We start from the raw sequence: 13,282 nt of genomic DNA on the forward strand, positions 1-13,282 counted from the left end.
CATCCATGCCACATTTTACCCAAGATACAAAACTGGAAACCAATGTGGGGGCATTTTAACTTCCCCCGGAAGTCACAAGTTCAGGAATAAATAGCAAGGATTCTGGTGACACTCCTTCCCGCTTAAAAAAAAAATTATTATTAATTATTAGGAGCAGGGAGTTGCCTCACAAGGAACACTTCACAGTGCAGGGGGCTACTGTGTGTAGCACTGCTGAAGGGCAGAAAACAACAAGAGTGTAAACCTTATGTCCAAACTAAAATTCAAGGCAACATCTAGAATGGGCCTGTACAGCCAGCCCTGATAGCCTGACCACTGATCTTCATTGCTTTTGATAGATAAGCTAACTGTAGTACAGGTCAGCCAGGCTCACCAACATGTAGCACACTCACTAGAGTGAACAGTCAAACTTGAGGATGCAGTGGAAACAGGTGAAGACATGGCAGAAAAGGGCATATCCTGGGACAGAATGAAATAAGAGGGATCTTACACCAAACCCTGTGCAGGTCAAGTGAGTTGGAGTAAGTCAAAAGGACACTGCTGTAGCAGAAACAAGTACAGACACTTGAAAGAACAGAGGCAAATAAGGACTTTCCCAACAAGTTCAGATTCTCTGTGGCATAACAGAGCTGGAATAGCTGCTCATCTCCGTAACAATCGATAATGAAAGAGACAGCAGAAAACCACGGGATCTGCACACCACCCTCTGTAAGCCAGTTAAGTGCCTAGAGCCTTGTCCACCATTTAAAGAGCTGGCACTGTCTTTGCACCCCAGATCTACAGTGGCCTTTTAAAAGGCAAACACCCTCCTACAAGCAGTTTGTGAAAGACAGCGCATCATCAAGCCCTTCATAAAACCAGAGACCAGTGCAGCAGCCTAGGCCTGTGCTCAGCTTTCTCACCCATCTCAAAACAAAAAAGGGCAGAAAGACCAATGACTGAAAACCATAAAAAGCTGTCATCGATGAAGGAGATAATCTAGATCAAATTCTAAGGGAAGGGAATTAAAAAAGATTCACACAGTGAGAGAAGAGAGGTAACAACCCACCAGCTACATCTATTTACACACTGTATAAGGTGCTCAGAAGGACAACCTCGGATCCGTTTTAAATTGTCTGATAGAGGAAAACTTTAAGTGACATCAACTTACCTGTGAAACTTGCTGCCAGAATATTGCACTGGCAGGAGTCAGAGGCAACTGACACTCAGGCAGATAGTCCAAACATCTACAGGTACCCCAGAAAGTCCTCTGAGGATTTGAACGAGTCAAAGGGCAGAGAACACCGAGCAACAAGTAGCAAGACAACCCTCACACCTACCCCATTAGAGGCCTGCTCAGACTCTCTGAAATCCCTCCTGAATACTCTCCAACCAAGACAGAAGACAACCAATTCTCCAGCAGTTTTACTCTTGTTGTTAGACAAGGCAGGGTCACAGAAGTCAAAAATATTTCCAGGAAAGTTTCAAAGCAAAGACGCTGTGAAGATACCAGAAAACCTTACTGCTCTTCCCAGATACAGGAATGGATGACACGAGGCCTCCTCTCCCACCTGTTGCTCCCCTTCCTCCATAGCCTCTCCAAGTGCCGCACTGCACGCAGAAGGCTGGGAAACAAGGCAGCCACAGCAAGCTCAGGCAAATTTCGAATCGCACAGGGATGCCCCTTGCATCCGGGTCAGCCAGAGATGCACGCTGCAGGGGAGCACCCAGCTACCATGTGCTCCGCCAACTTGCCGAGGCAAGCGTCCCGCTGCGAACTCCTCCACGCACCGACACCGCGGCGAGTCCCGCAAGCCCCGCCGGCCAGCAACGCCCGGAGATGGCGGAGAACCAGCCGGACACCGACCCCGAGAGGGGCAGCGCGGGAGTCGGACACCGCCTCCGGGCGCGCCCTGCCGACACGCTGGCCCGCGGCGGCAGGAGCCCCGGGGACACGCCAGAGCCAGGACCGCGGCCCTGCGGGGACGGGGCAATGAGCGGGGACGCGGGGAGGACATTGCCGGCGAGCTCCCCGCGGGCTGCACGTCCCCACTCGGCCCGGGGGCGCCACCGACCACCCCGCCGGCCCCGAGCCCCAGGCCCAGCCCGTCTCGGGCTCCGACTCCAGCCGCAGTCCCAGCCCACCGCCGCGCCCGGCCCTCGCCCGCGGAGGCGCGCACTTACCGGGCCGGGCCGGGCCCTGCGCCGCGGGGCCGCCGCCGCCGCCACCACCACCCCGGGCCGGGCCTGGGCCAGCGCGGGCCGCCCGGGCGGGGCGGCGGAGACGGCGGCCGGATGGGGGAACGGGACGGGGCGGGGGGCGGCCGGAGCGGGGAGAAAAGGGGAAAGAAAGAGAGGGGGGGAAGAGGGGGGGGGGGGGGGGGAAGGTTAAAAAAAAAAAAAAAAAAAAAAAAGGAGACAAGCGCCGGGCCCCTCCCCCGGCGGCGCGCGCGGTGCGTCACTGCTCCGTGCGCCCGCGTCACCATCCCGCGCCCGCCGCGCGCCCGCTGCCGTAGCAACCTGCCGGACGCGGCGCGGCAGAAGGCGCGCGGAACGCGACGGCGCCCTCTGGGGCCGCGGAGGGCGCCGCGGGGAGAGAGACGCGACCGCCCCCCCGGGGGCGTAGCCAGCCCGTGACCCCGCCCCCCGGCGGGCAGCACGCGCGGTGCCGGCTCTGCCCAGGGGCCGCCCCCGGGGGTTCCCCGGCCCCCGGGGGCCCCAGCCCCGCCCCATGGGGGGCCCGCACGGTGCGCCCTGGGCACCCCCCGGGCCCACCCCGGACGCGGGGCGCCCTGCCGCCTTCCTGGGCGCCCGCCCCCGACGGGCAGCGGCGTGGGACCGGGGTGGCCTCCCTTGGCCGGAGCAGGTTGCCGGGGCCCAGCCCCAGCCCCCCGGCAGCATCTGCCGAGCGGGCAGCCCGGGGCTGAGCCCCCCGAGCGGGAGCGCCGTCCGCCCGGGGCCACCTTAACCGTGGGTGCGCGGCGCCGCTGCTGGCCCGTGCCCGGGAGAAGCTCCTGTGGGACCGCAGGGGCGTTTATCTTGCCCGGGATCAGCCAATATTTGTGGCCACGTCAGGAGAACGAGCTCTTCCTCGCTCTCTGCCCCTGCGAGGTCCAGCGCCGCCGTCCCGCCGCCACGCTCTGCTCTCCTGGCCCCAGCGCTGCTGTCCCGGTTTGACTCCGGCTTACCGGACAGCTGGAGGGACGGTATTTGCTGAGACCCCCAGGCCGTCACCTCCCAGAGATGACAGCCACGGTGGCTTTCCTGCTGCTGAGCCTTCTGCGGATGGCGGCTCCCAGGGGAGTGTGGTGCCCAGCCTGCGGGCTGGCGGCCCTGGCCCCCACCACGCAGCGGGACGTGCTCATCGCCCTGGCGAAGCAGAGCATCCTCTCCAAGCTCCGCTTGCCCGACAGGCCCAACATCACTCAGCCCATGCCAAGGGGAGCCTTGCTGACCGCTCTCCGCAGGATGTATGCGCAGCGCACAGACACGGCCGTCTCCCCAGGGATGCCCCGTGATGGCAGCACCCCACACCTCCATCCTGGGATGGGTCTGCAGGAATACGAGATCTTGAGCTTTGCCGAATCAGGTCTGTACAGACCCTGCATCCCGTGGGCATGGTGGGATGGGCCCTGAGGCTGGGGGCGCAGAGGGAAGGAAAGTCTTGCCTGTGGGAAGGTGGTGAGAGGTTTCCTCCTCTGCACAGGCATTTCAAAAGCTCTGCACAAGGGCATCACGCTCCTGCGGGCAGTGTAGCAGGCCAGTGGGCACGCTGCTGCTGGATGTGCTGGCAGTGAGAGGCTCTATATCCAGGACTATCTCATCCATGTCCTGAGCTTACCCCAATCAGTTGCCCCTTGCCACAGGCAGGGGAAGCCCTACTGAGGCTCTGGGGCCCTCTCATTTACATATGGGGCATGTTGGGGCAAGGGGGTGGGTGCAAGAGCAAAGTTGGACTGCTGTATCATGTCAATTTGTGGTCTATTTGTGTTGACCCGTCCCCACTTGTGCTAGAAGTGGAGGGGTCAGATGGCCATGTTTTTCAAAACATGATTTAAAGCCTAGATTCCCCATCAGCTCACCATGTCTGGACTTGCTCTCCAAAGCTCATCTGCTCCCTGCACTCAGCTGTGTCTCCACTTCCTACCCAAAGTGGTGGGCTGCCATGTTTCACTCCAGATCATCTGTGTTCCGGGGACAAGAGTGCTCCTGAAAATGTGCTTAGTGGTCCTGACAAGTATCACTGTAAAAACAGGGTCCTGTTCTCCCCACTTCTCCCAGGCAAGTGCAGTCGTCTTTGGAAAGAAGCAGAATCGATGCTCCATCCTGCAGAGCTTCCTTCTGCACTGTCACTTTGCCCATCCCAATCTGCTGCTTTGTGAGGTGTGGGGGCACACACTCCCCTCGCAGGCCTTTGTGGGGTTTGCATGGCTGCTGTGGGATAGCGAGGGCTTGCTGTGTCCTCAAAGACCTCTGGGAACAACGCTCCTCCGCAGTACATTGTGTTCCCATACATAGGGACAATGGGGAGTTGTCTCCTGGCCTGGTGGAGAGTCTTCTGGAAGCAGAAGAGCTGGCGTGAGCCACGGGGCTGAGCCCAGTCTCTCACCCCGCTGTGCTGTGCCAGACCACAGAAAAGGGGGGTTGTGTCCTCATGAGCAGAGCTGTGCCAAGGAGCCCAGCACTGCTCTCACAGTCCCCGTCAGCCCTTCCTTTGTGAGGAGGAGAGGCAGCTCCACAGCCTCAGCAGCAGCAAGGGTGGGACATGCTGGAACAATGTCGGGTGATGATTCCAGCCATGGAAAGCGCAGGTAGTGCTAGAGGTGCAAATCAGCGTGACTGCCTTAAATCCAACGCTGGTTTACACAGCCAGATAACCTACTTCAGAATCCTCTGGCAGCTTCACTGACGAGGGGGATATCAGGCCAGAGGTGGAACCAGGCTGGGTTGCTGCATTCAGCGCTGGGCCCGGATGCTGCTTATTTAGAGCGGCATAAGAAAGGGTAGCAGCAGGAGCGCAGGGAAGTGGTGGCCCCTTGACGCCTGTGTGTACTGTGCTCTGCTGCCTGGTTTGGACATACCTCCCATTTGCTCTGACTCGGTGGTCCTCAGCCAGGGACACCCCCCCCGCCCCCCTTCACCTCCTGACTCTGCTTTCGGTTCTGTGCACAGGGTCCTCCACCTCCCGCAGCGTTCGCCTGCATTTCCGCTTCACCCAGGAGCTGGCTGGGAGTGCAGAGATCCTGCAAGCCACCCTCTACCTGTTTTGGGCTGTCCCCGGCCCTGGGACACATCCTGTCACCGTGAGACTCTTGCAGCCAGACCCAACGGGGCTGAACACGACTGTGGCCAGTGAGACACGGCTGGAGGTGCAGAGGGCCGGCTGGGCCACGCTGGATGTGGGCGAAGCTGTCCAGAGCCTCTTTGGCCAAGGCAGCCTGAGGCTCACTGTGGAACTGGAGGTGGCAGACGACTGGGGGTCTCCCCTCCTGGCTGGCCACAGTGATTCTCACTGGCCGTTTGTGGCAGCCCAGGCCCGGGCCAGGCTGCCCCACCAGATCCAGCGGCGCAGCATTGATTGCAGTGGGGACTCTCGGATGTGCTGCCGCCAGGAATTCTTCGTGGACTTCAAGGAGATAGGCTGGGAGGACTGGATCATCCAGCCAGAGGGATATCACATGAACTACTGTGCGGGGCTCTGCCCCCTGCACATGGCTGGCATCCCGGGCCTTGCTGCCTCCTTCCACACGGCTGTCCTCAACCTCATCAAAGCCAACAATGCGGACGCAGCCATGGACTCCTGCTGTGTGCCCACGCAGCGTCGCCCCCTCTCTCTGCTCTACTATGACCGGGACAGCAACATTGTCAAGACTGACATCCCTGACATGATTGTCGATGCCTGTGGTTGTACCTGACCAGCTACCTGAGGAGTCAGGAGGGCAGGACCCATGCTATGCAGGGCTTCCCTCCTCCCCGTCCCTCTGGCAGTGTGAGACCTGGCGAGCTGCTGAGAGATGTAGACCCTGCCAAGGTGTTTTCTCCTCCTGAGGCTGAAGCATCAACGGTGATGCTGAATCTGCAAGTCCTCTCCTTCCTCACCTCCTACACGGCTCATTTCCCCCTTCAGATCTGCCCGTGGATTCCTCTCTGTCCATGAGCTACAGCCTCTGAGTCTGGCTCCTGATGGACACCAGACCCTTCTACCTGCAGGACTCTGCAGAGCGCGACCCCCCAGGCAGCTCAGCGCAGCCCTGGCTCACCCTGCTGCTGGTCCCATACCAAGGCCATGGTGCAGTCCTGTGCTGCAACATGAACATGGGCTCTTCAGGTAATGGGTCCCAGCAGCGGCCACTTCAGGGTGCTGGGGGAGACAGAAGCTGAAAAGATGTTGGGGAATGGCTAGGCCAGAGGGCAGAGGGCCATCCACAGGACCCCACACCTCAGCTGGACATGAGATTGAGGGGGGTGAAGAAGGGGAAATTGATCCCAGTGGGAGGAAAGTGTCTCCCTCTCCAAGCATCCCAGCTATCTGGTATTCAATAAAAGACTCCCAGCCATAGTGTGTGCATATGTATGTGTACATGTGTGCCCTGTCATTGGCCCGCACATCTTCCACCTCTCCCAGGGTGCAAGGTGGTGGATGTGCCCTGGCACGGAACTGACCCACTCTGCCACGTGCAGTCCTCTTCTAACCAACTACTTGGTTATAAAACCCAGGCGGCAGGTTTGGGCATCCACCACCAGGGAGTACTGTGCCCAAAGACTGCAGTGCTGCTGGCCCCGCTGCTCTCATGCTCTCTGCCCCTTGGCTGCCTTTCCCAGGGGGATGCAGAACCCCTGACTTGTCTCAACCAGATCCAGGATATGATATGGGAGGCCCTGGACACAGGGGGCTTGTGATTCCCACCGTGGAAGGCCCCATTCCTCGGTTGGGCCAAATTTTCCATTCCACCAAAACCATTTGTATTTGGCCATTCTTGTCCAAAGTCATGACAAAACTGAGCAACTCTTCTTTTAAAGTGGACAGCCACTGCCAGGCAAGACCGCTGAAGCTACTGTGCCCAGGACACACACCCTTGCCTACAACCCCATGCCGGCTCCCTCACTGAGGAGCAACCTCTCAGCATGCCTCTGGCCCACGGCCTGGAGCAGCTGCCCCCTTCCCTGCCCCTCGCCAGCCTGGTTGGCAGCAAAGTGGGACATGTCAATGCCGTGAGAGCTGGGGGCAAAGGGTGGCTCTGACACATCAGTGCCATTATGTAATCTCCTGTTAAGGTTTCTCCACAGCTTCCCACGTGTCCCCCATGTGAGAGGGCTGAGAAAGCAGGGAGAGGGTGCTGGGGTGGGAGAAGGAGGTTTGCAGGGGAGCTCCTGGAGTGATTCCCTGAGGCGCATGCAGCTGGCTGGGGTGGAGTTGCGTGACTGCAGTCCTGTGGTCCACCCTGCAAGCACTGACGACCCCACCCCAACCCCAGAGGCTGGAGCTGAACTGGGTGGGAAGAGGGCTGGCAGAGGGACGAGGGTGATGTCAGACCCTCTCCCCATCTGGCTTGAAGGGTGGCTTTGCATCTGCTGGGGGTAATCAGAGCCACGAGCAGCTCTGGCTGGGGTGGGGGCCAGGATGCACATTGTCCTGTAGATCTGTGACGGCTGGAGCAGGGATGGAACAAGCACTAGCAGGAGACAGTGTCTGCCCACGTTGAGTGCATCCTGACGCAGGCACTCCTACCGAGCCCTGCTGGAGTGGGGACCCCCATCTTCCCATCAGGTCGCAGCAGCCATGGTACTGAGATCCAGGCTCCCAGGCCCTGGTGCTGCAGGACTCAGACCTGAAGGGTTCCCACTGACCCAGCTGCTGCACAGGCAGGGTGGAAGACTTGGGGATCAATACCGTCTGGGACCCAAGGCCACTTGCGCAAACCCAAAGAGAGTTTGATTTTTTTTTTTTTCTGTTTTTTTTTTTTTTTTTTTTTCCCCTTCTTTTTCCAACGCCTCTTTTCACTGTCTGTATTTATTGAACAAATGGGGGTGGGGGGTGGGGGCGGGGGGTGCTGTGCTGAGCTCTCTAGGCTGCAGCAGGCATGGACGGAAAAGGGCTGAGTGAAGGGGCAGGGGAGCTGTTGGCTGGCACCTGTGGCCCTCCAGATGCCTCAGCTCAGGGCAGCACAAGTCTGAGACCCTGAGCCGAGGCATCTGTCACAAGCCCACGAGCAGGGCTGGGATGCCCCCAGTTCCGCTTCTTGCCCCCACAGCACTTCTACCAGGCGCTTTTCCGCTCCCCATGGGGCTCAGAGAAGAGCAGGGCTGGCTGCCTCTTGTTGCTGCACAGCCCCTGCAGGGCACAGGTGCCTTGCCTGAAACAGCTCCCTCTCACTACCTGCCCCCCCCATCCCCAGCTCTGCCCTCTTCTGGGCTGCACGTGTGCTCTCTGGACACCACAGGACACAGAGCAGGCTCTGCCTGCCAGCCCTGCAGTGACACTGCCCTCAGGCATAGAGATGGGGGGCATCTCCTGGTCTAGACCTCCCCGGACCTGAGAGTTGTCACCACATCGACTTCTGTCATCTGGGCTGTGGTACAACTGGCACAAGCCCCTCAGGGGAACCACATCCCAATGGACATGAAGGTCCTGGCTGGTTCGGGGTGCCTGGGTTAGCAGCAGCTCCCCTGAGAGGGTCCCAGTTTCTGAGGCCCCTCCCTGACCCTGGCAGTTTGACATTAGGGCAGAACACATTGTCCTGGGGGTTTGCCAACTGCCTGAAAACCTGCCTTCTCCGGTGCCTTCAGGTCAGAAGTTCCCCAGATGAGCAGGGTCCAGGATCCTGCAACACAGGACTTCCTCTCCACGCACACGGCTTGTCCCACTCCCACGTGTAACAGGATGCCTGGGTGTAGTCTACAGCACTTTCCCCACTAGCAGCATGAGGCTAGGGTGACCAAGGCTCAGGAATCCCACAGCAGCACTCCAAGCTGGGGAACACTGCAGGGTGAGGAGGGTGCAGACAAGAAAGGGTGATCCCCTGGAGCCAGACACAGTCCACTCCCTGCCTGCACGGGGCTGGCACAGGGCAGGGGCCCGTGGCAGGCAGGGGCCCCCAGCACACTTACCCATAGCTGGTGGCCGAGGCAGGAGTTGTGTATTTATAGCCCTGACAAACTGCACATGGAAAAGTGACTACCTGGGCTTCACCACAGCTGCATGCTATTTTGCAAGGCTTCTCCACTGTCAGCAAAAGTAATCTTGGTGCAAACATGAAGGCAGACTACCAAGTGCGAGTCTTCAGGGATCAGAAGAGAAAACCTGAGAGCAACGGAGTGCAACTTCCCACTGGGCCTCCACTGCTCCTTCGCTGGCAGGAGAAGAGAGGGGATGAGAACTGTTTTCACATTATGGTGTCCCCTCTCCTCCTGCTGTGACACCACACTTCTGCTGGGGTCCCCTGTTCACTCAGGGGCTTCTGGAGGGGGTGTCTCAGGCAGGCATGCCCAGCCGCCATGGGATACTGCCGCCCTGGCCGCCCCGCAGCCCCCACCCCGGCCCAGCGTGGGAGACGCCGTGCAGACAGCATCGACCCAGCACCTGGGCTGTGCCCTTGGGCTGTGCCAGATCTGGCACAGAGGGGAACACGGGGCTCCAGGAGGTGCTGTCCCCTCGGCCTCTGCTCCGGGAGGGGACAGGGATGTGCCGCTGCTGCCGGTGGCTCCTGAAGGAGCTTTTGCCAATATCAACAGACCCCGAAGCAAAGGTCCAAGCGCGGTGTGCCAGGGTGTCCCTTGGCAGGGCCTGGCTCTCAGGGGAGGGGTGGGAATTCCTGAAAGCCCCCGGTGTTGCCTTGAAAAGGGTTAATTTTTAATTTTCCGTCTCACCGGCAGTTTCCAGCCAGCAGCCCCCGGCTCGACGGCACCCGGCGATCCGCACCGGGCGCCTTCGGCTCGGCTGGTGGGAGGTGCTGATTCCCGTGCGGGGCAGCTCCCGGAGCCGCCGGTGCGCGTCGCCCCGGGCGCCCCGTCCCGAAGGGCCCGCGGCGGAGCTGGGCAGCCCTGGCGGAAACCCCGGGACCGGGAGCGGCCTCGCCCCGCGCCGCCGGGCGGCGCCCGCGGGCCACAGGAGGTGCGACGGGCCGGGAGCGGGGCCGGGGCAGCGCCGGGGCAGCGGGGCCGGGCCGGAGCTGGCCGCGCAGGACTGGGACAAGCCGCCCCCTCACCTCTCTTCCCTTGGCGGGCGCCGGGGGCGGTAGCCCGGCCCGCCGCTGCGGCATGAGGAGCCCGTGCCGGGCCGCCGACATTCCCTCCCTGGCAGGGAGCCCTGGCCTCGTTCCCTTCCCACGGCCGGACCCCGGCCTGCCCGGCCCGGCCGGCCCAGCGCCTCTTGCCCTCCCCTCCTGCTCCGTGCCGGCCCCCCGGCCCGGGGGCATCGGCGGCGCCCCCCGGCTCCGCGCCTGCTCCAGCACTTGCTGTGCCGCCAGCCCCGGCGGTTGCTCCCGAGTCCTGCCCCAGCCTGCGGCCTCCAGTGCGTGCTGCAGGGAAGAGGAGTCTGTGGGGAGGAAGGTTCTCGGTGCCAGAACCTGGCCTATGCCGTGGCTCCCGGGTGAGGGTCGCCGCTGGCTTTGGCACTTGCCTGGCTGGCATCGTGCTCAGGCGCTGTGCATGAGCTCTTGGGGGGGGTCCCTGCTTAACCCAGTCCGTTGGCACGTCTAGGTCAGGTCGCCAGGTGCCACTCTTGCCCCATCGGACACGAGGTCAGAGGCCCAGAAGCCATGTGTGCAGCAAGTGCTGGGCCTGGGGGGACCTGGGGGTGGTATTTTGGTCAGGACGGTCCCTGGGCTTTGCTTTCTGGGAACTGCTTAATCAACAACACAATTATGCAATGGGTGCAAGAACCACTCACAGCTCCATGCTGACCCCTGGCCTAGATCTGGTGGGCCAGAGTGCATAGGGGGGGCATGCAGCTGTGGTGAGAGGGGGCAGGCAGGTCGGATGCTCTCACTAAGCCAGAGGTGAAATGGGGGTTCATGGCAAGAGCCGTGGGGTACTGGCCGGTGCAGAGGAGTCCTGGCAAGTTCAAAGGGATTAATCCCTTTGGGGAAGACCCTTCTGCCCAGCCTGGAAAGGATGATGGGTTAGAGAGTAATTTGCCCTTTTTGCCACAGCTCTTCGCCTCCCATTTCATGCTGTGCCATAGCCCTGATCCTGGCTCCGTGGATCTGTCAGGGAAGGGGGAATTCAGCACTGCATCGTGCCTCAGTTTCCCTTTCCTGCATGTGTGAAGCTGTGGTGTGGCTTCTGGGAGGTGGTGGTGACAGATGTTCACAGACAGTCCTCCTGGCCTGGCACCCGGGCCAGTGCCACTCAGTGATGCAGCCTGGGACTCCTTCCAGCTTTCTGCATGTGGGGAGAGTGTCAGGACCTGGTTCTCTCCATGGGTTGAGGGCTGTGGGTAATTTAACCTGCCCTGAGAGCCAGAAAGGAAACATTCCACTTCCAGTGTCGGAACATGGAATAAAAGGCAGGGAGATGGGCATACAGTGCACGTGTGAGCATGTCCACAAACAGAGCATGTATCCAAATATCTGGGATGGGGGACTGAACACGTGTTTGCAAGGGAGTGTGCAGATGTGTATGTATCACTGAGCATCTGTACAAGCGAGCGCGTGTGCACCATCAGCATGCATGAGCATGAACAGTGCACCTGTGCCTGGAGGAAAGCGCCATCTGCTCGGTGCTGCTGGTGCCCAGGCAGTGCTACCCGTCTGCTGCCTGCAGTCAAGGCTCTCAGGCCTCGTGGGAGCCGTGCTCCCAGGCCAGGCTATGCCCACTCTTTCCTCCCTGTTGACATTCCTGGGCTATTCTGGGAGCTGCCAGCAGGCCCAGCCAGCTGAGAACTTCGCCCCTTGCACTATGGTTGCATCATCTCCGGTGGGTGCTTTTTCCCAGACAGCCCACTCTGTTTACACGTCACCTCTGTGCTTGGCCAGAGGCAGGGTCTCTGTGTGGTCAAGACCTTGGAGTCAGTGCTACATGGCACGGTGGGCACAGGACATGCCTGAAGGGATGGCTGGGCTTCAGGTTCCCACTGCACTCTCTAGGTTCCCCGATCTGACACAAGTGCCCTGGGCTCTCCCGCTCCCGCAACAACACAGCACCTTGCACCACTGTCGGGAGACTTCTACAGGACCCTGCGCTGGCTCACGCTGTGCACCCTGCTCTAAGCACAGCTTCCGGGGCTAAGAATCTGAAGAACATCTTCAGATTGATGTGACGCTGGCTGCCACTTTACGAGCCCTCAGTACATACAAACATCCATTTTAATCAGTGGGGAGGAGGAGGCATTAGTATACGCCTTTTCTAGCCCTGCCCAGCTCTGTCCTGGGGTGAAGCTGGACCAGGCAGTCCAAAGGATAGGCTCAGACCCCCAAACTCATCACATGGTAGGAGTGACAAAGGCCCGGAGATGTAAACAGTCCCCAGGGAGCTGCAAGGGTCATCCTGGAAACTGTCCCCGATCCCTGCTGGGTCCTGCTGTCAGCAATAAAAGAGACTGGCCCTGCTAGGATGGCTAAGGGGTGCCTGGGGGTGGGTGCAGGGCAGGTGCCTAGGCTCCATGGGCAGGCAGGTGAGGCCAGGATCCAGGTGAGGCAGGCGAGGCAGGACCCACTGCTCCAGGACCCGCACTCCTCCACCTGGCCAGGATTTGTCCCAGCCCTCACTTCCTGAAGGTTTTGGACCAGGCAGAGGAGCTCGGCACTCGGTGCCCCTCGGAGGGGTGACTGGCCGGGTCCCTCTGCACCCCCAGGCAGGTGCCAGGGTGAGCTGCCAGCATGCAGGTGTGCAAGCCCCTCGGTCACACACCTCTGCACCTGTGAGAGACCCCCCATGCACAGCCTCCCGCGTGGCCCCCTCACTCGTCTCCAGCCCCCGAGGGGCCCTCCACAGATGCAGCGCGGGCCAGGCCGGGGCCGGGGGTAGGTGCTCGGCGCCCCTCGGGGCCCGTGGCTGCCCGGGGGACCCCCCTGCCTTGGGGACCCGACGCCCTCGCGCGGAGCTGGGGGGGGGGGGGGTGGGGTGGCCCTGCTGCTCGCGGAGCCCCTTCCCCCGGGACCGCGGGGCACCACCCGCCCCCGCCGCGGGGGGGGGGCTAATCCCGATAATCCCCCGCCCCGGCCACCGCCGACGGGACGGGACAGGCAGGTGAGCCGGCCAATGGCGGGGGGGCGCCGGGCCCGCCCCCGGCCGCAGGTGCCCAAAGCGGGCGCGCGGCGCCGCGGCACTCCCGGTGCCGTCCCGGTCCGTCCCGTCGGAGTCG

The 13,282-nt window shown here is 61.2% G+C and overlaps 2 protein-coding genes across 4 annotated transcripts in view; one reads left to right on the forward strand and one right to left on the reverse strand.

The window, feature by feature from the left end:
* R3HDM2 (R3H domain containing 2) overlaps positions 1-1,428 on the reverse strand; it is a 61,149-nt gene extending 59,721 nt beyond the window's left edge. Inside the window, exon 1 of one of the 3 annotated variants that reach the window (XM_074929785.1) lies at positions 1,320-1,428. In XM_074929785.1, the coding sequence (XP_074785886.1) occupies positions 1,320-1,324 (5 nt within the window). In that variant the 5' untranslated portion in view covers positions 1,325-1,428. The remainder of the gene's footprint in view (positions 1-1,319) is intronic. The other 2 variants (XM_074929784.1, XM_074929786.1) reach the window with 2 other exon arrangements.
* Positions 1,429-2,636: 1,208 nt separating this feature from the next.
* On the forward strand, positions 2,637-6,524 carry LOC141971918 (inhibin beta C chain-like). The gene is made up of 2 exons (XM_074929580.1): positions 2,637-3,568; positions 5,152-6,524. Exons 1-2 carry the CDS (start codon positions 3,223-3,225, stop codon positions 5,892-5,894), a joined length of 1,089 nt encoding a protein of 362 aa, XP_074785681.1. The 5' UTR covers positions 2,637-3,222; the 3' UTR covers positions 5,895-6,524.
* The last annotated feature ends 6,758 nt before the right edge of the window (positions 6,525-13,282 follow it).

This window comes from Athene noctua, chromosome 30 (assembly GCF_965140245.1).
Source record: "Athene noctua chromosome 30, bAthNoc1.hap1.1, whole genome shotgun sequence".
Taxonomy (NCBI): domain Eukaryota; kingdom Metazoa; phylum Chordata; class Aves; order Strigiformes; family Strigidae; genus Athene; species Athene noctua.